The sequence below is a fragment of the Anguilla anguilla genome, chromosome 9, assembly GCF_013347855.1.
Source record: "Anguilla anguilla isolate fAngAng1 chromosome 9, fAngAng1.pri, whole genome shotgun sequence".
Lineage (NCBI taxonomy): Eukaryota > Metazoa > Chordata > Actinopteri > Anguilliformes > Anguillidae > Anguilla > Anguilla anguilla.
Window position 1 is genome coordinate 5518912 of NC_049209.1, and position 17205 is coordinate 5536116.

Consider the following 17205-nt stretch of genomic DNA (forward strand, 5'->3'; position numbering starts at 1 on the left):
TAGGCACAATCATATGAACTAGAAGTCTAGACATAAATGCTTTGGTAATTCTAAAAGAATGAAAAAGGCACAACTACATTTTCGTGAAGTAATATTTACTGACAACATAGCCACTGTCTTAAAAGGAGCAGGCTTCATCTTCAGAATTTATGTTCTAATTATATTATATACATATGCTTATTTGGAGAAACTCGATTTTTGGTACCTTGAGTGTACCTAGATACAAACCATTCATGTAAAGTTAAAAAGTACATTTTTATTTTTGTTAAAGTTTAGGGGGGATTTTGTGTGAGATAGGTAGGATGTATGAATTCTCAGCCCATTTGACCCGTGCATTTTTAATAAAACATGTCCCTTTATAAGCCTTTAACATGTAAACTGCAATTCATACTTTACCACCATTGTGAACTTTACTACAGTTAGCTATGCAAGAGATATGACAATCAACATTTATTTTTACCTGCAATCCATGTAAGTTAATTAACAAATGATCTTGAAATGTTTGTGTCAGTAGTTGCTGTACAAACAACACCTTTTTCAGTATTGGCCCAAATATTAGTGACCTACTGTAAATTTGGACACTCTTGTATTGTTTTTAGAACCATCTATTAATATGCAAGTGCTCCCAGAAACTGTTTTTTGCCACCACAAAAAAGGCCGTTTAATTTGTTTACACACACACAACTCTGCCTCCACGTTGCACCTACATACCATACTGGATAGTTTGAAAGATTCAGTCAATAGTAATTATATCAATATGTGGGCTTCTTTAATGGAGCAAAAGATCCTGCTTTGTCTTTGGAACCTTCATCCAGTCATTCACAGCTGCCTTTTGAGGAACAGGATGTTTCATGGGAAATTGTTTTCTTGTCATGTGACCAGCCTGTCAGGCTGGCCTGTTAGCCTGTGCACTAAAAACAGAAAGCACGGGCCAAGCAAGTCCCTATTGTTCATTTTTTCCCCTTTTTCTTTTTCTCTACTGTTTCCTGGCTCAGCCCAAAGAAACGAAGCTGTGATATTCCTCCTGGCAGTTGGAGGATCAACAGGTAGATACTCTCTCTTCTATTTTATCCTGTTTACCTTGTACACGGTGGATTTTCTGTCTTTTAAGATTTTGCACAATCTGTCCTGAACTGAAGCCAGGAAGTGGTACATGGTTGGAGGCTGATTTGCCAGACCGGGATCTCTGTTGCCGCACGCAATGGAAGTACTTGTCTTTGTTAGGAGAGTTTTTCGATTTAATCTAATATTTTGGAGCACATTTGGAAGAACCATGTTTACAAAATGATTTTGGAAAATTGAAAATGCTGCATTCATGTAGTAGTCTAATTGCCCAGGACATTTGTTTTGTTCATGTCCTAATTTAAAAATAACCCTCCTGTGCAAAGTAATCTCTCCTCTCTTGAGCAAACTGGCCAAATTGGTTCTGAAGAATGTTTGAAAGTTTGAAATTGAATTTGTGAAATGTATTATAGCATTTGATACATAGCCAGCAAAGATGGAAGTCGAGCACAGAGAATACATGTAATGTGGTTTTGCTTTAAATTAAAAAAAAATCTGTTTTGAATATTTTTGTGTAACTGATCATCACTATTGATGTAGGAAACTGTAATGGGATCATTTTTTTAAAGGTTTCAGTCTCTTAGAGTTAAGAGTCAGATACTTTTTCGCTGTGTGCTTGACTTTTCCATCATTATTTATATGTGCAAGAATAAAACACTATTATCTATAATAAAAAACTGTTATCCATAAAACTATACTAGCTTTTCTGATACATGACTTGAATATTTGTATTTTTAAAAATACATTATCATAGCTTAAAATTGCTAAAGATTTACAGTCCATAATTCTTATGATTTTCATTCTTCTAATTAAAAAAATAAAAGTGGTCATTATTTGTAATAATAGTAATAATATTTTCTTATGTATATCACTTTGAATAACATTATTTATTACCAACAAAAGGAAGCCTTGCACCTGTGTTGTAGCCCACAGTCTAATTAACCTTCTGTGTTTGACTAAGAGTTTGTTAATGGAGCCAGCTGTGCCTGTACCCACAGCAATAGAGTTGAGTAAAGGACATCAGGCTGGTTGGAAATGTAAACAAAGTTAATTACATGGCTGTAAATGAACAGATTGCTAGTGTTACCTGCGGCAATGTATGCATGAGCCATTACATGCATTTGGGTTTATTGTACTGATGGAATCACATAGTGTGTGGAGCTGCAGTGAGCTGTCAGTCTGGTTTGAACAGATAGTGATTTACTGATGAGAGTAAAATCTCTGAGTTTTTTTGTTTGTTCCTTGAAGCTTTGTTCTTCAATCAATCGTGAATAGACCCAATTTTTTAAATAAAAGACTTGAAAAAAAAAAAAAAAAAACTAGAAACTGGATTGTATACAGTGAAGTCACCAGGGAGCCAACTTGACATTTCAATTCCATTGTGACTCACCAAGGAGCACAACCCATAAGGACTAACTCAGATTTGTGTGCAGTGTGCAGTGTGCTTTAACAGTGTGCAGTTTGCTTCATCCTTGTTTGAATCTTCTTGCGGACGAAACACAGCCCAAAGCTTGCATAAATGCATTGTTAATCCATGTTAAATACTATGCACATTGTGGTACAGTTGAGGCCAAAACTATACACCTAGGCTAAAGATATTCAAATTCAGTTTTTCACAACTCCGCACGTTTCATGTTACCCTACGTTTCTTTTGGCAAGTCAATTATGGGATCTATCTTTAAAACAATCGATTAGAGACATTTAATTCACTATATCAGAATTCCAGTGGGTCAAAAGTTTACATACACCAAGCTGACTGTCTCTTTAACCTCTTAGCACAAAGCCCCTAGTGGTCGGCACGCTGGCGTGCCGAGATTTCTGAACTCAAACATTCAGTGCTACGGCAACCAAAGTATGAGTTAAAAACATAAATGCTTTGTTTTAGTTTCATTAGTAGACGATACACGACAACTACGCCGAAAACGGAGTTTCGCAGCCCCACCATTGTCGCTTTGGTCGTTCATTTAACAAGCACCTTCAGTCTCATCTGCAACTACACCCCCACCTATGACATAATGGACAATATTGTCCATCTGGGTATTCGTAAAAATATTCTTTTACCGCTCAAAAATCATATTCCGTCATAGCAACAAGATAAACCCGACAATAGCCCTAAGATATGCCAATACAGCAGTGAAAACGCTGCTCACTGAATAACGAAATAAACGAGACAAAGTTTTCAAAAATGATACCATGCCATTCTAGGGACTAAATATTGAATAAATATACAACCTTACCATTGGTTTTAGAGAAGTCCCTTTTGAGACTGAGTGGTCATATGCAGCTTTGGCCAAGAGATTAATTGTATAATACTGTTGTCATGGATTCAGTATTCGCTGACATCAATGTGGTGTGTAGGAATTTAATGTGATAGGCTACGTAAATATGGTAGCCACTGCTGAGGATAAAAACATCCTGTATCTAATTGAAAACAAATGCTCATTCTATTGTAGCAGTGCATATCCATTATTCATAACTGAATGTCCTTTGGAACTCATATGGTGAAAGTGCATAAACAACAAATATTGCCAGATTTACTTAGTTGAGGTTCTGGGCACATTATCGCATTGTGTGGCCTTTAGTGCAGTCTGTGATATTTTATTAATTTTCCTCCTGAATGACAAATTGACACCAACTGTGAAAAGGAATCAACAATAACAATAAATGTGCTCTTGGCATTTTTGTGAATAAAAACAAAATGCTTACTGTACTATGACCGGTTAAGTTGATGTAGTCAATCAATCAATTTGTATTCGTATAGCGCTTTTAACAAAGGAGCTTTGTCACAAAGCAGCTTTACAGAGAACCGGCCCCCAAAGAGTAAGCCTAGGGCAACAGTGGCAACGAAAAACTCCCTGACTGATAGCAGGAAGAAACCTTGAGCAGAACCAAACTCAGAGGGGGAACCCATCTGCTGCGGGTAGTCAGAATAGATGAGTGAATGTGCTAATGTTAACATGCTTTCCAGAATCCCTGGTGCCATACTTGAAGGGATGACCGAAGCCATGTTTGGAAGTGGAACTGACCAGTGGGTCTGCCCTAATGACCGGCAACTAGCACTCAGAGCAAAGTAAGTAGTGGCCCTAGTTATGGGGTATTGTGTGTAGATTGATGAGAATAAAAATGAGGAACGCAACAAAATGTGGAAAAAAGTGAAGGGGTCTGAATACTTTCCGATGGCACTGCTGCATTTTGTACACCAGTACAGAAGGAAGTGCATTTTCACTCAAGTCTTTAAATACTGGTTGCATAGGTGATTCTATGTGCTAAGCAACATTCTTATTTAACAATGATCAGCTGGGCAGAAGGTGATAAAGATCAATCCTCTTCGCTATCTGTCTTATGCAAAGCATGGAGTGATGGTTGGCCATGTGCTTTGTTTCTAGTGGACAGCTCATGGATGTTTAGCCTGTGCGTTATTAGGCTACATTTTAAAAGAAAAGTGTAATGGCATCAGGGTACAATATCACCAGTTGAGGTTTGTTGGTCCAGCGGTACAGTACGTGCGTGTGCCAGAGAATAACGCGCAACGTGTTCATTTGTAGGCTGCAGACGGGCTGGTCTGTGCACACCTTTCGCACGGACAGACAGAGGAGGAGCCAGGCATTGGACGAGGAGGAGCTGGACATCATCCTGGGAGTGATTCGCAGGGCGGAGCAGCTGGACCAGATTGAACAATGTAGAATAGGGTATGACTGCCAGGACTGGCGCACACACGCTGGGGGGCGAGGCCCACATTTGGCATGGCATCAACTGGCAATCGCCCACTCTGGCTCCCCTGTGCCTGTTGGTTGCTTGCCCTGATTGTTTATTAGATAATCAAGCTTAAAAGGCTATTTAAATAGTCAAGTTTCAATCAACTGAGTTGAGTTGGTCCATAGCCTAGTGGGCACAGGAAACAAGGTTTCTGCAATAGCCCCCTACTATGATGCAATGTACTGTGTTTAAACATAGCTTTCCTAAATAGCTGCATGTGGTGATATTGTTTCCAGGATATTATGGAAAGGACATAGCCTATGAGGGCTCTACCTGGCAGTGTGAGGAAAGGATAAAGTACCTTTAAATAAGTAGGCAGGAACAAATATTTATAGAGCTACTGCAATTAATGTAAAATATTTTTTTTTTTAAAACAAAGAAAAAATTTCCATACAAAAACCATAAACCTGAATTGAAAAAGTACTTGATGTGCTGCCCATTAAAAATGATATTGCCATGTTTCAGCGTTGGTGTGTTTTTTCATCAAACCAGTTTAGCAATCAGACTTTCTTGAATTTACAGGTTTGAATCTTAAGCAATCTGCATGTAGAGTACATGTAGTTGAAGTACAGCAAAGCTGTAGCTGTTGTCAAAGATCTGTGCTGATAGCCCTTGATGGAAAGCAGGCTGCATGCATGTAACGGTCACAAATTATTATTACCATATAAAATTAAAATAAAATAAAAAATCATCCTGAAACAACTATTCGATAGTATGGTAGTGCATGAAATATTTAAATCATATTTTCTCTAACACTGCACTACAAGTATAGCACAATAGGTGCGTGAAATATCTCTCCCAAACATAGCCTACTGTCCCAAACATACTGTGTCTATAAGCCCACATTCAATACCGTGACACTAGCCTACTATGACCATTTAACACCAACCGACCCACCACGTTACCACTTAAGAAACATTGAATTTCTCATGTAATGGAATTTCCCATTAATAAGAAAAATTGAATTCACATTTCTTATGTTAGTACTTCACAAACATATAACTCCTACAACAAACAAAACATAATGGAAAACTCAGTAACCAAACCATTGTAACTGCTTTCCAAAAGATGTCAACAGTCCAACTTGGTAAATACAGGGATAACCTACAGTACTAGGAACAGAAGGAGTTAGTCTGGCTAACAACATCAAGTAGTCTATGTTAAGACATCAAAAATGTGCTTTTACAACATGTATGTAATGTTATATACATTTACATAAAAGCTAGCTGGCTAACTAGTAATATGATCAGAAATGTTAGTATTAGCTAGTCATATCAAAGTAGTTAGACAGTTAGGCCTAGCTAACTAGTCTAGGCCTAGTTAGCTTTAGATTTACATGAGTTGTCACAAAGATCCTAGCTGCTAAAAATGTAACAGTCACCCCAGCTGTCATGAGCTATCTAGCTAACAGATAGCAAAGACAATATGGTACATAACATTATTAGGACAATAAAACTATGGCGGACCATATGATGATTTATACTTCGCTCTACTGGATCCAGACGTGAATTGAGCCATGTGGTTGCATGCGTGCATGTGTTTGCTTGCATGTGCACGTGTGTACTCTGCTAGTGCTGCATGGGCATGCGTATCTCACTTGAGAATTGTGTCTTTGAAATGCATGCTTTGCAGAGAGGCCTTGGGCACTGGTGTGTGCACTGTGCGTGATTTTGTTTCCCTGTGTTGATTGATGTCGTTTCATCATTTCCCAGGAGGCTAGTGGAGCGTCTGGAGAACATGAGGAAGAGTGCGGTGGGGAACGGCCAGTCTCAGTGTTTGCTGTGTGGGGAGCTCCTGGGACTGCTGGGGACCCCCTCTGTGTTTTGTCAGGACTGCCGCAAGGTAGAAAGGCCTCTCACACCTCTGCCGTCCAGCTCCATCTCCCTCCATTTAATACCCCACACCCCTGTTACTCGATCTTGATCCTGGATGCCCCAGCTCCAACAGGTTTTCCATTGACTAACTGTTTCATGTATTCTCAGTCCATCTCTTTCAATCCATTTCATTGTGTTCATTTTCATCCTTCTCCAGTTCTCTGGGCTTTAACAAAGTTAGCTGTTTGGCCATAATGATCAGCACTGTATGGAGGGAAAAGGGTGAGGCTTTTAATCCGAAGAACACCATCCCAACTGTGAAGCATGGGGGTGGCTGCATCATATTGTGGGGGTGTTTTGCTGGAAAAGGGACTGGTGCACTTCAAAAAATAGATGGCATCATGAGGAAGGAGGATTATCTAGAATTACTGAAACACCTCAGGACATCAGCTAGAAAGTCAAAACTTGGCCGCAACTGGGTCTTCCAATGATCCTAAGCATACCTCCAAAGTTGTAACAAAATGGCTTAAAGACGACAAAGTTTATGGCCATCACAAAGCCCTGACCTGAATCCCATAGAAGAATTTGTGGACTGAACTGAAAAAGCCCACAAACCTGAGTGAGTTACACCAGTTCTGTCAGGAGGAATGGGCAAAAATTCCAGCAAAGTATTGAGAGAAGCTTGTGGAACGCTACCTCAAGCGTTTGATTCAAGTTAAGCAATTAAAAGGTAATTTTAATTACCACCAAATACTAACAAAGTGTATGTGAACTTTTGACCCACTGAAAATCTGATATAGTACATAAAAGCTGAAATAAATCTCTTTGCTATTATTTTGAAATGAGCACTTATGGAAATAAAGTAGATAAATACCCTAATTGACTTAACAGGAAATGTATGGTAACATGACGTGTGGAGTTGTGAAAAATTGAGTTTGAATGTCTTTAGCCTTAGTGTATGTAAACCTTTGGCCTCAACAGTATGTGTGGATGTTGCTGTTGACCTGACCAAGCGTCCTCCTGCCAAAACCAGATGATTTTAAGATGCCAAATTGTTAAATTGTTCTGTGTGTCATATAGTACCACATTATGAACAGTTGCACACTGAATGTCTTTAAAAATTCATTCATTTATTTATTTTTTGGTTATACTGGTTTTATTTCTTTGGCAATTTATTTTCGCGACAGTTAGAAAGACTGCATATTAAAAAAAATATTTTAGCTGTGTTCAGTTCTGAATGTGAAATAATTTTAACTGGCTTAGAATAAATGATTAACCCTGCTGTTACCAAACGTTGCCATGAGGTGGCAGCAAAGTACTTTTTCAGCCAACCGCACAGCATAAATGGGTTGCAGTTTCATGAAGGGGTGAAAAAAAGCGTGTTTTAAATGCCACTGATGATATTTTTAAGCAAGTGCAGGGATAGCTTTTTAATTATTCTAAAATGTCACTGCTTAAATAGATAAGTGTTCAACTGAAAATTAGTATTTTAATCCTCCAACAGATTTTTAATATCTTGCAGTAATTCTTTCTGATGTTGATAATGTTACAAAGAACATCTCACTATAAAGATATTAAATTGTGCCAAAAGGAACGCAGCTTGTTTTTTTTGTCTGGTTTTAAGCATCAACGGAGGACCATATACCGACTGCTCTGCTCATGCAGAGCACTGGATGACCAGCAGAGGGCAGTATGCTCCTAATGACCAGACAAGCTTATTGTTTGGCACACTTGCTGTGGTACCTGTTATGCTGTGGATGGTTCAGTATATGAAAGATGTTTCTGACCACTCCTTACAGTTCACATTAACATTTAAGTGATTACCTGACCAGTGCAAGAATGGGCGTGGGACCACTGAGCCCCAGATGGTTTGGGGGCAAATCACTGGTTCTCGTGGGGAGGTCCAAAGACATATGACCACCTTATTGAGGTTGAGAGACTATGCAGTGCTCTCCAGTGATGAGAGGAACCTCCAACACTTTCAATAATGTGTGATGTTCAGAAGTATCTGGGTATATGGATTTTGGGGTTAATATGAGGAATTGTGGTGGTAGGGCTGTGACAACTATTTTTTTTTTTTTTTTTTAGCAATTGTAAAATGTATTCCATATGTAATCAGTGCATTTGAATAGCTTACACAGTACTATTGTACACTTCAGTTGAACTTCATATGTTAGTTATTTCAATGTACTTATACACAATTTATTGTTTCTGACTGGCCAAGTATTTAAGCACCAGATGTCTAACACTTACATGCTTTCTATCATGCATAGCATTCAAATAGTAACAGGCAATACATTGGGAGGGTACAAAACTATTGAGTAAGTAAAATTAAGTACGTAAGTAAGAACTCAGATTTATTAAAAACCATGCCAACCTTTAGTTCCTCTGAAGTAATATTATGAAAAGCCAATAGGAAGATGCATTATAGCAGATAAATAGAAAATAAAATTAAACCATGATTAGCAAATCTTTGTAACTCATTTGGTCAGCAGTGCTGTGCATCATGTATTAATTAAAGATTTACCTTAATGATTGCATGTTGCACTGCTTTGCTTAAATCCTTGTGCATACTCTACACACGGGTGATTGTTTAAACCTGGAAGGCTTTTTCCCTTTTCCCTTTTTAACAGTGGGAGAGATTTATAATCTCTCCAAGGCTTTCCGTCTGAGGGGCAGAGGAAAAGTAATAGGCGATCCATTTAGCAAATTCTCCTCCGTAGCTTCTCATTTAAATGGATTACTGTGGTTAGACGTCTTTGTGATGTGGAAGTGAAGATGGATCGCTGTGGCTGGCTTCCACTTAGTGAGGGACCCTGATGTGAGCTGCCGGGGAAGGAAGGATGGGGGTTCATGCGAGAACAACACTCTAAAAATGCTTGAATAAAAGGAATAATTATAAACACCTTATGCTGGCTTACCCTCCATTTTATAAAGTGTGACTCAGTGTCTTGTGTATACGTATATATTTCACACTATCAAATGGAGGGTATGGAGGATATATATATATATATATATATATATATATATATATATATATATATATATATACACACACACACACACACACACACACATACACTACATGGCCAAAAGTATGTGGACATGTGACATCCAACATCTCATTAAATAGTATGGGCATTAATATGGAGTGGTCTACCTAATTGCTGGTAAAACAACCTCCACTCCTTTGGGAATTCCTTATACTAGATGCTGGAGCATTGCTGCTGGAAGAGCATTAGTGAGGGCACTGATTAGGCAATTAGCTCTGGCTCAGCCTTGGCTTGATCCCAAAGGTGTTGAACGGGGTTGAGGTCAGGGCTCTGTGCAGGCCAGTCAAGTTCTTCCACAACGTTCTCGGCAAAACCATTTCTATATGGACCTCGCTGTGTGCCCGGGAGCATTGGTATGCTGAAACAGGAAAGGGCCTTCCCTAAACTATTGAGGAAGCACAGAATCATCTACAATGTCATTGTATGCTGTGGCAATTAAAATGATAGCGTGTGTGTGTGTGTGCGTGTTTTGCATTTTAAAATGGACCGTGAAAGATGGATTTACAGAAGCTAATTTAATGTATCATGATGGATGTAGATTGCCTTTATTAATGATAGCTCACTGCTCTGTGTATTATTGGCAATGCTACCTGAAGCAGGAAGTCTATTTGTAGCAGGTTTGTTTTGCAGTTTGAAATAATTGCGCGAAAGTTAATTGCTTGATCATGTAAAACTTGTGAAAGCATGTAAAAGCATACTTGTGGAGTTGATGAGTTGTTGCCTCCTTAGCATGCAGTTGAACTAGGTCTTGAAGGTTTATGTGGGATTGAATTTTATTTTGCTTTCACAGTAGGTTTGTAGGCTCTTATTGGGAGTTCATTTATAGGGACCGTAATGCCAGCTCTAATAACAGTTACCTTAAACCACAATGTCACACTGCTAACACCTAACAGAGGTGAAGGGTCATGTGTGTTTGGAATTGTTTGCTCTTTTGGTTTAAGTAATGATGAATAAGTGTTGACAAATAGGAATCCTAATTTATAAACCATTGCTAAAACATATTTACAATTTAAGAAGTAGTCATAAGGCAGATGGGGGCAGTAGTGTAGTATAGTGGGAGTGGTTTTGTCACCTAAAGGTTGCAGGTTTGATTCCTGGGTGGGACACTGCTGTTGTACCCTTGAGCAAGGTACTTAACCTGCATTGTTTTAGTATATATCCAGCTGTATAATGTAAATACAATTAAATGCTATGTAAAAAGTTGTGTAAGTCGCTCTGGATAAGTGTCTCTGATAAATGCCTCTGATGTAATGTAAAGACGGTTTTAGCCAAAGGAATTTGTAGAAGTGCATTTCACAAGGTAAACAGTTTAAGTGCAAGGTATGCTATACTTGCATGTTTGCTATCATCTTTTCACTTAGATAGCATAACATCCAATAGTAGCTAGCAGTACATTAGGAGAATAAAAAAATACACAACAGGAAAAACTGAAAATGAAGTATACACCAAATTTGATTTAGAAATGGAGTTCTATTTGGGGGAAAATTCAGAAATTCAGGACTGCTATCGGTAATCTCTGGAATATTTTACAAAATTATTTTTGGATTACAGATTCTTTTTAAAAATATTTTATTAATATTTGCATCTTTATTATCTTCAATAATTACCAATTTCAACTCACAGTGTAGACCCTTTCTTTACAACAACTCTTCTCAGAGGTTTGTCCCATCAATCAATTTTCTAGATCAAATACAATGTTTCTCTATTTTGATTAAAGGCTTATCCCTCACTGACATGGACTGTTTGTTTTCATTGCCTGTTATAATTTGATGGATGCCCTTAAACTGTAGATTGTGCTGTAATTTCTCATTTGTTCTTTGTCCTCAGAAAGTGTGCACGAAGTGTGGGATTGAGACTGGATGCAGTCAGAGAAGAACCCTTTGGCTGTGCAAGATCTGCAGTGAGCAGAGAGAGGTGAGCTGCCCTCACTGTGCATGCAAGGTATTAAAAAACATCTGAAGTGCATCTGAGAAACTTAAATGCACCGGGGAAGCACTGGATGGAATATTTTGGAGGACATTTTCTAGGCATTTATAAATCTGTGTCATGAGGCCCATTTCCTTGGTGTGTGTTTTATGAAAGCAATCATTTATTTTCCCTTGGGTTAGTTTTTCCAATTTTGTACCTTTTTTTTGCTAGAAAATGTAAAACAAATTTCAAAAATCATAAATTCATTGTAAATGACTGTGAGGTAAACATATCGATATAAAATGGTCTTACACAGAGCATCTTTTAATGTTCAGGGTTTGATTTTTTTCCTTTCATGTCCATAATTCTTCAACAGAATGTCAAATTTCCAAATATTGATCTTATGAAAGATAGTATTGAAGTGGAGATGAGTCATTGGCATTGTCCAGTACTGATTTCAATTCCCTAGTGGGACTCTGCAGTTTACCAGAAATAAAAACTAGCCTGGATGTTTCTGCAAGATTTTGTTTTAGAAGTATCAATTTAGGTTGCTAAATTATAATAAGTCTTGATCTCAAAATGTTACTGCAACTCTGCCCTCCTTAAGTATGGGAACAGTAGCGTGCAATTTGTTTTTGCTATATACTTAAGGCATCTGGATTTGAGATCAAAAACTTTAATATAAGACAAAACTGCAGACAATCAGCTTTTATCTCATGGTAAATATGCAATATGACCTCAAATTGTAGCTTATACAGCTAAACTACTATGTAATGGTGTCCCAGACCGACTCTTTTCCATTTAGATGCAAGTCTGATGACACCTTAACCATGATCACTTGACATGGGGAAAAAAAAAAAAATCACATTTTTGCACCTGGTTCACTGACCACTTTGTGTGTGCTCTCTCCTCCATTACGGAACCACTTACAGTGAAAGGAACTATTCTTCATCTTCATCCACAATCTGTGATCACATGCTTAATGTTAGCAATGGTTGCCTAGGTGGCTCATCTTATCCAATGGCTCAGGTTTCCCCTTTCTCCCCTACTGCGCGTTTCTTTGATATGACAAATCGGTGTTCAGTGAAAGATGAGGACACCATCATGCAGGCAGCAATGCAACAAAATATAGCAATAAAACAATACAAAGCATATTAGCTTCAAATACAGTGCCCTCCAAAATTATGGGAATCATAGAGTGAATTGTGTTATTTTTGCTGTATACATTTGAGATACAAAATGAAAATGAGTCATGAGTCATAAGTACAAACAGCTTTCATTTCATGGTATTTACATGCGTATGTGTTTTACCATTTTACAGAAAAAGCTGTCTTTCTGTTGAGTTCCCCCCCCCTCCCTCCCCTCATTTTCAGCTGCTCAAAAGTAAGGCATAAATAAGTCAAAAGTCAGGTGTTAAATGTTGCTCTGGCATTTCCTTTTGCATGGATTGTTCACACAAGAAAGCTGATTGTCTACATTTGTCATTCTACTGTACCTTTATTTTATTTTTTTCTCAAAGATGCTTATTCATTATTGTGGCTTGCTCTCCCTAGTTTGGTAACAACCCAGGAGTTGTTGTCCTGGATTTAGCCATGTAACACTGGTAAATTGAAATCTCAGCCTAGCATGGATGAGGGAACCAGAGCACAGTTTATTTGTACCACCTGATGGAAGTGTACAAACTGAGACTCCTTTGTGTTGATTAGGTTCCCTCATTTTGTGATTGCTTAAAAACAAAAAAAAAAAAAAAAAACAGAGCATTCATCAAAAAGTAGTCATTCTGCTTGGTGAAGCTGAAAGAATACTCTTGCTTGCTTACAATGTACAAAACCAGACAAGTTGGCTTTCCTTGATTGGGTAAAATTGCTCTTCTGTGGCAGATGGGCTTGCATGGCAGGGGAGAGCCCCCGCCCGTGATTCATAGCTCCACAACAGGCGCTACTACTTTATAAGGACATTTCAATGCATGTGCACACACCGTGCTGGCCATCTTTTACTAAAGAGTAGATCAAGTGCCAGGTTATTCTTTATATTGCACAAATCTTTGTCCAATTAATCTGAGCACAACTGTGGTCAGTGGGCATATTTGATTTTCCCTGGACCTTCTTTGAACGGTTGGTGGAAAAAAAATGTTGCTTTTAGAGAAAAACCTGACATTTACAGGCATTTGGAAAGGACCCCATACCAATTTGCAGTAGCTGCCAACAGTTCTGGCTTTTCCCCCCGTTGAAACATTTTATCTTCATACTTTAGTGCTTGGCTGTAGACATTTTTTTTATTATTACATGAGTGTTGGGCACTAAATAATTATTTGCTAAGAAAAATCAATTACCTAGCAGAGCAACTGCCATTTAAATACAAACCTCGGCGCTGAATGTGTTTCTAAAGCAGATAGGTTTCAATCAAGTAACATTCAAAATAATTTACTTTTAAAAAAAATAATTCAGCTGATACTGCAGGATGATTGTTGGGGGAAAAAAAAAAAAAAAAAAAACATGCTGTCACAGATGCCATTTTGTTTCAAATACGTATTCCTGTTTTAGTTTGCTTTTAGATTTGGATTGTTTACTGTTCATCAGTGTGCAAATATACCCAATATACACAGACACTGCAAAGAATTTGCATTAATGAGTACAGCGAAAACGGCTTTGCCTCCAAGGCACAGGGCATGTTCAACGAAGGACTTGACCCCATTTTCTATCGGTAATATATATCTATTTTTATTTATTTATTTATTTTTATTTTTATTTATTTATTAAAAAAAAAAAATATATTTATTGCTCTTATAAATAAGGAATAGGCATACTGAATGATAATGAAAATATTTTGAGAATATTAAGAATTGAGAACATTTTGACATGTTGATGAGGGTGGGGTATTTGACCTAATCTTCAAACAAATAGTAGAAGTAATAGTAAACAAGGTAGCTAATGCATGTATTGTCTACAATCTCTCAGACCTGCTGCTGCCAGAGGTTGCTAAGCAAGAGGGAGGTGGGGGGGGGGGGGGGGGGGGGGGGTGGGGGCGGGGAAGGAGAGGAACAGGGAGGGGTAGGGTGACAGGCAAGGGGAAAGCAAGCCACTACTTCCTCCATGAGCATATAGTACAAAGTATATGGAATTGTGTACCTCTAATAACCCATAATATCATTTGGTTACTAAGCATCCTTTTGGAGTCTCCAAATTCCTTTTTTTGGAAACATGCCTGGACATAGCTCAGAAAAAAAAAAAAAAAACACCACAAAACAAAACAGATTTGTCCAGTGTTGTGGCTGTGTCTGTAGTGTTTCTAAGCGGGCACAGCCACAATCATCTGTATCTGCTCAAAAGAAATAATTGGTTTAGAATAAATCTTCCACTTCCACTGTGTTTGTTACATTTGTTCAGAAATAGAGTAATTCTGACTTTCTAAACAGATCTTTCAAGAGAGACCAAAGTCATGCGAATCAAAAGGGTTCTAGAATAGTAACCATTTTATTTTGGGTATATCATTTGGCTATATATAAAAGGGGGCAACATATAAGGGGTTAAGCACTGGGTATTAATATATTATGTCTGTTTCTGTGATAATTGTTCAGTGGGCAGTTATGACAGTGATAAGGGTCTGCTAACAGTCACTGGCAAAACAAATGTATAATGTAATACAGCTGTTCAAACCTTTAGTGTTCTGCATTGAACCAAAGTAAAACGGCAGAGAGAGGCCCTTGGAATGATAAAGCAACAATTACCAAGCTGTAAGTGCCAGGACAAAATGCTTTCAGGACAGTGCCCTGAGCTGTGACAAGTGCATGATATTTTAATTAGTTTGTGCAAAAAACTACTAAGACTGTAAACACTGGAGGCATGGTACTGGAAAGAAATTACAGCTCGGTAGAAACAGTTGATTGCTTGTGTCGTGGCGTTTTGGTATGGTGCTTTGGCGTTAACCCTTTAAAACCCTTGGTGGTAGAGAACAGCCACAACACAGAATCCCATAGTAGCTGTGAATACGTCTGATTTGCACCACAAAATGCATATACCGATGTGTGACAGGGCTTGGTTTGTGAGAGAATTTAGGTGATCTGGGGCCACAACTTCTCATTAAGTGGACACATGCACCTGGGCAGAATAATCTCATCCAGGGGCGTTGGTTTCATTTGAACATTGGGGGGGGGGGGGGGGGGGGGGAGACCACAAACAGTACATTTTCTTTGTGATAATGGAGGTGGACACTAATAATATGCCATCCAATCAATCCTTTGTGCTTGCACTCAGAGACAGCACTAGACATTTTGAACAGGGTAGGTATGAGGTAGCTTGGTTGTTCTGAGAGGGTGCTAGCTACCAAATATAGCAAATAATTATGACAGTAAAACTCAGTACCCTTCCTTAGCTACGCAGCCTGACTGACACACACAGGTGGTTTTCAGAGTTGGGACTTGGGCCCTATTACTCGTAACTGCATTGAATAAAATCAGGAACAGTGTTTTTTGTTTTCATTCCATGTTCCAGATTTTGGGGCTTTCTGGATTTTACTCAGTTTTTCCACATGGCACAGTTAGCCAGCTACAAGGAATAGGGCCCTGCGTTTGCGATGATATTTTTGGAGGAGAGGGCAGGTAGAATTACAATATTGTATCTAATTCAGTTTCTCTCTAATGTCATAATCTAAACAATAGGTATGACAAACATAATAGCTGTCAAATGAAAGAAACTGAAAAGACAATGATGCAAGGAAAAACAATTTAAACATAAAAAAATACAGAGACTGATATAAACTTTATTTCTGCTTAGCTGGCATTGAAATCTATTTCCAGGAAATGACACACTAGCAGGTTGAGAGAACTGTGGTCCAAGGGCCATGGGAATTGGAAACCACCTGCATGAAGCAGCTGCAGAGAGAGAGAGAGAGAGACCGAGCGAGAGAGAGGATGGAGGAAGCCCAGCTGGATGCCAGCCCTCCTCTTGCATCTCTCATCTCGCCCCATGGGGTTAGACACCATAACGGCCGGGCCCCGTTATAGGTTATCGTGCTAATTTCCTGGAGCTCTCGCTATCTGGCGCTCGCTTGTTCGCTTCTTGCCGTCAGCCCCGTCTCCTGTGATGCCTTCATTAAACCGACAGGAAGGAAGATCCATCAAACGGGACCTGCAATTACTGACTGTATTGATGTTATCGGTACATCCTGAGCTATTAAATTCCGGGGGCTGCCGCGGTCCAATGCCTGCTCATGCCCTCGGTGCAGAAGCCTCAATCACTGTCAGGGCGAACGTTAATGCAACCTGTTATCCCAAACGGGATGAGGCGCTGCGCCGAACGGCGGTTCAGGTTACGTGCCGACACGTTTGAGATTTGGGGGAAAATCTGCAGCCCTAAGCTTTGCTTAACAGTGATCACTTCCCCTGTCTGCAACTCGGCCAGAGGCAATGTGTGTGCGCGTTTCTCTCCTTGGAATTCTCAAAGCGCTCTGGAACCTGGAGACCTAAAATGCTGAAACTTTTTTTTTTTTAGTGGAAAGGTGTCAAATGTCACCACTCATCAGGAAGTTCCTGCTGTGTGCAATCGCCTCTTCAGCAACATGTGGGCGTGTTTAAACACATTTTTAGAACACTTGTAAACTGGGAGTACTTGGCA

General features: G+C 38.9%; 1 protein-coding gene across 1 annotated transcript in view; it reads left to right on the forward strand.

The window, feature by feature from the left end:
* Window positions 1-862: 862 nt before the first annotated feature.
* Window positions 863-17205, forward strand: part of LOC118235741 (rab effector Noc2-like) — a 50348-nt gene continuing 34005 nt past the window's right edge. Inside the window, exons 1-5 of the mRNA XM_035433478.1 lie at window positions 863-1046; window positions 4031-4132; window positions 4608-4751; window positions 6531-6660; window positions 11513-11599. Of these exons, the coding sequence (XP_035289369.1) occupies window positions 4056-4132; window positions 4608-4751; window positions 6531-6660; window positions 11513-11599 (438 nt within the window). The 5' untranslated portion in view covers window positions 863-1046; window positions 4031-4055. The remainder of the gene's footprint in view (window positions 1047-4030; window positions 4133-4607; window positions 4752-6530; window positions 6661-11512; window positions 11600-17205) is intronic.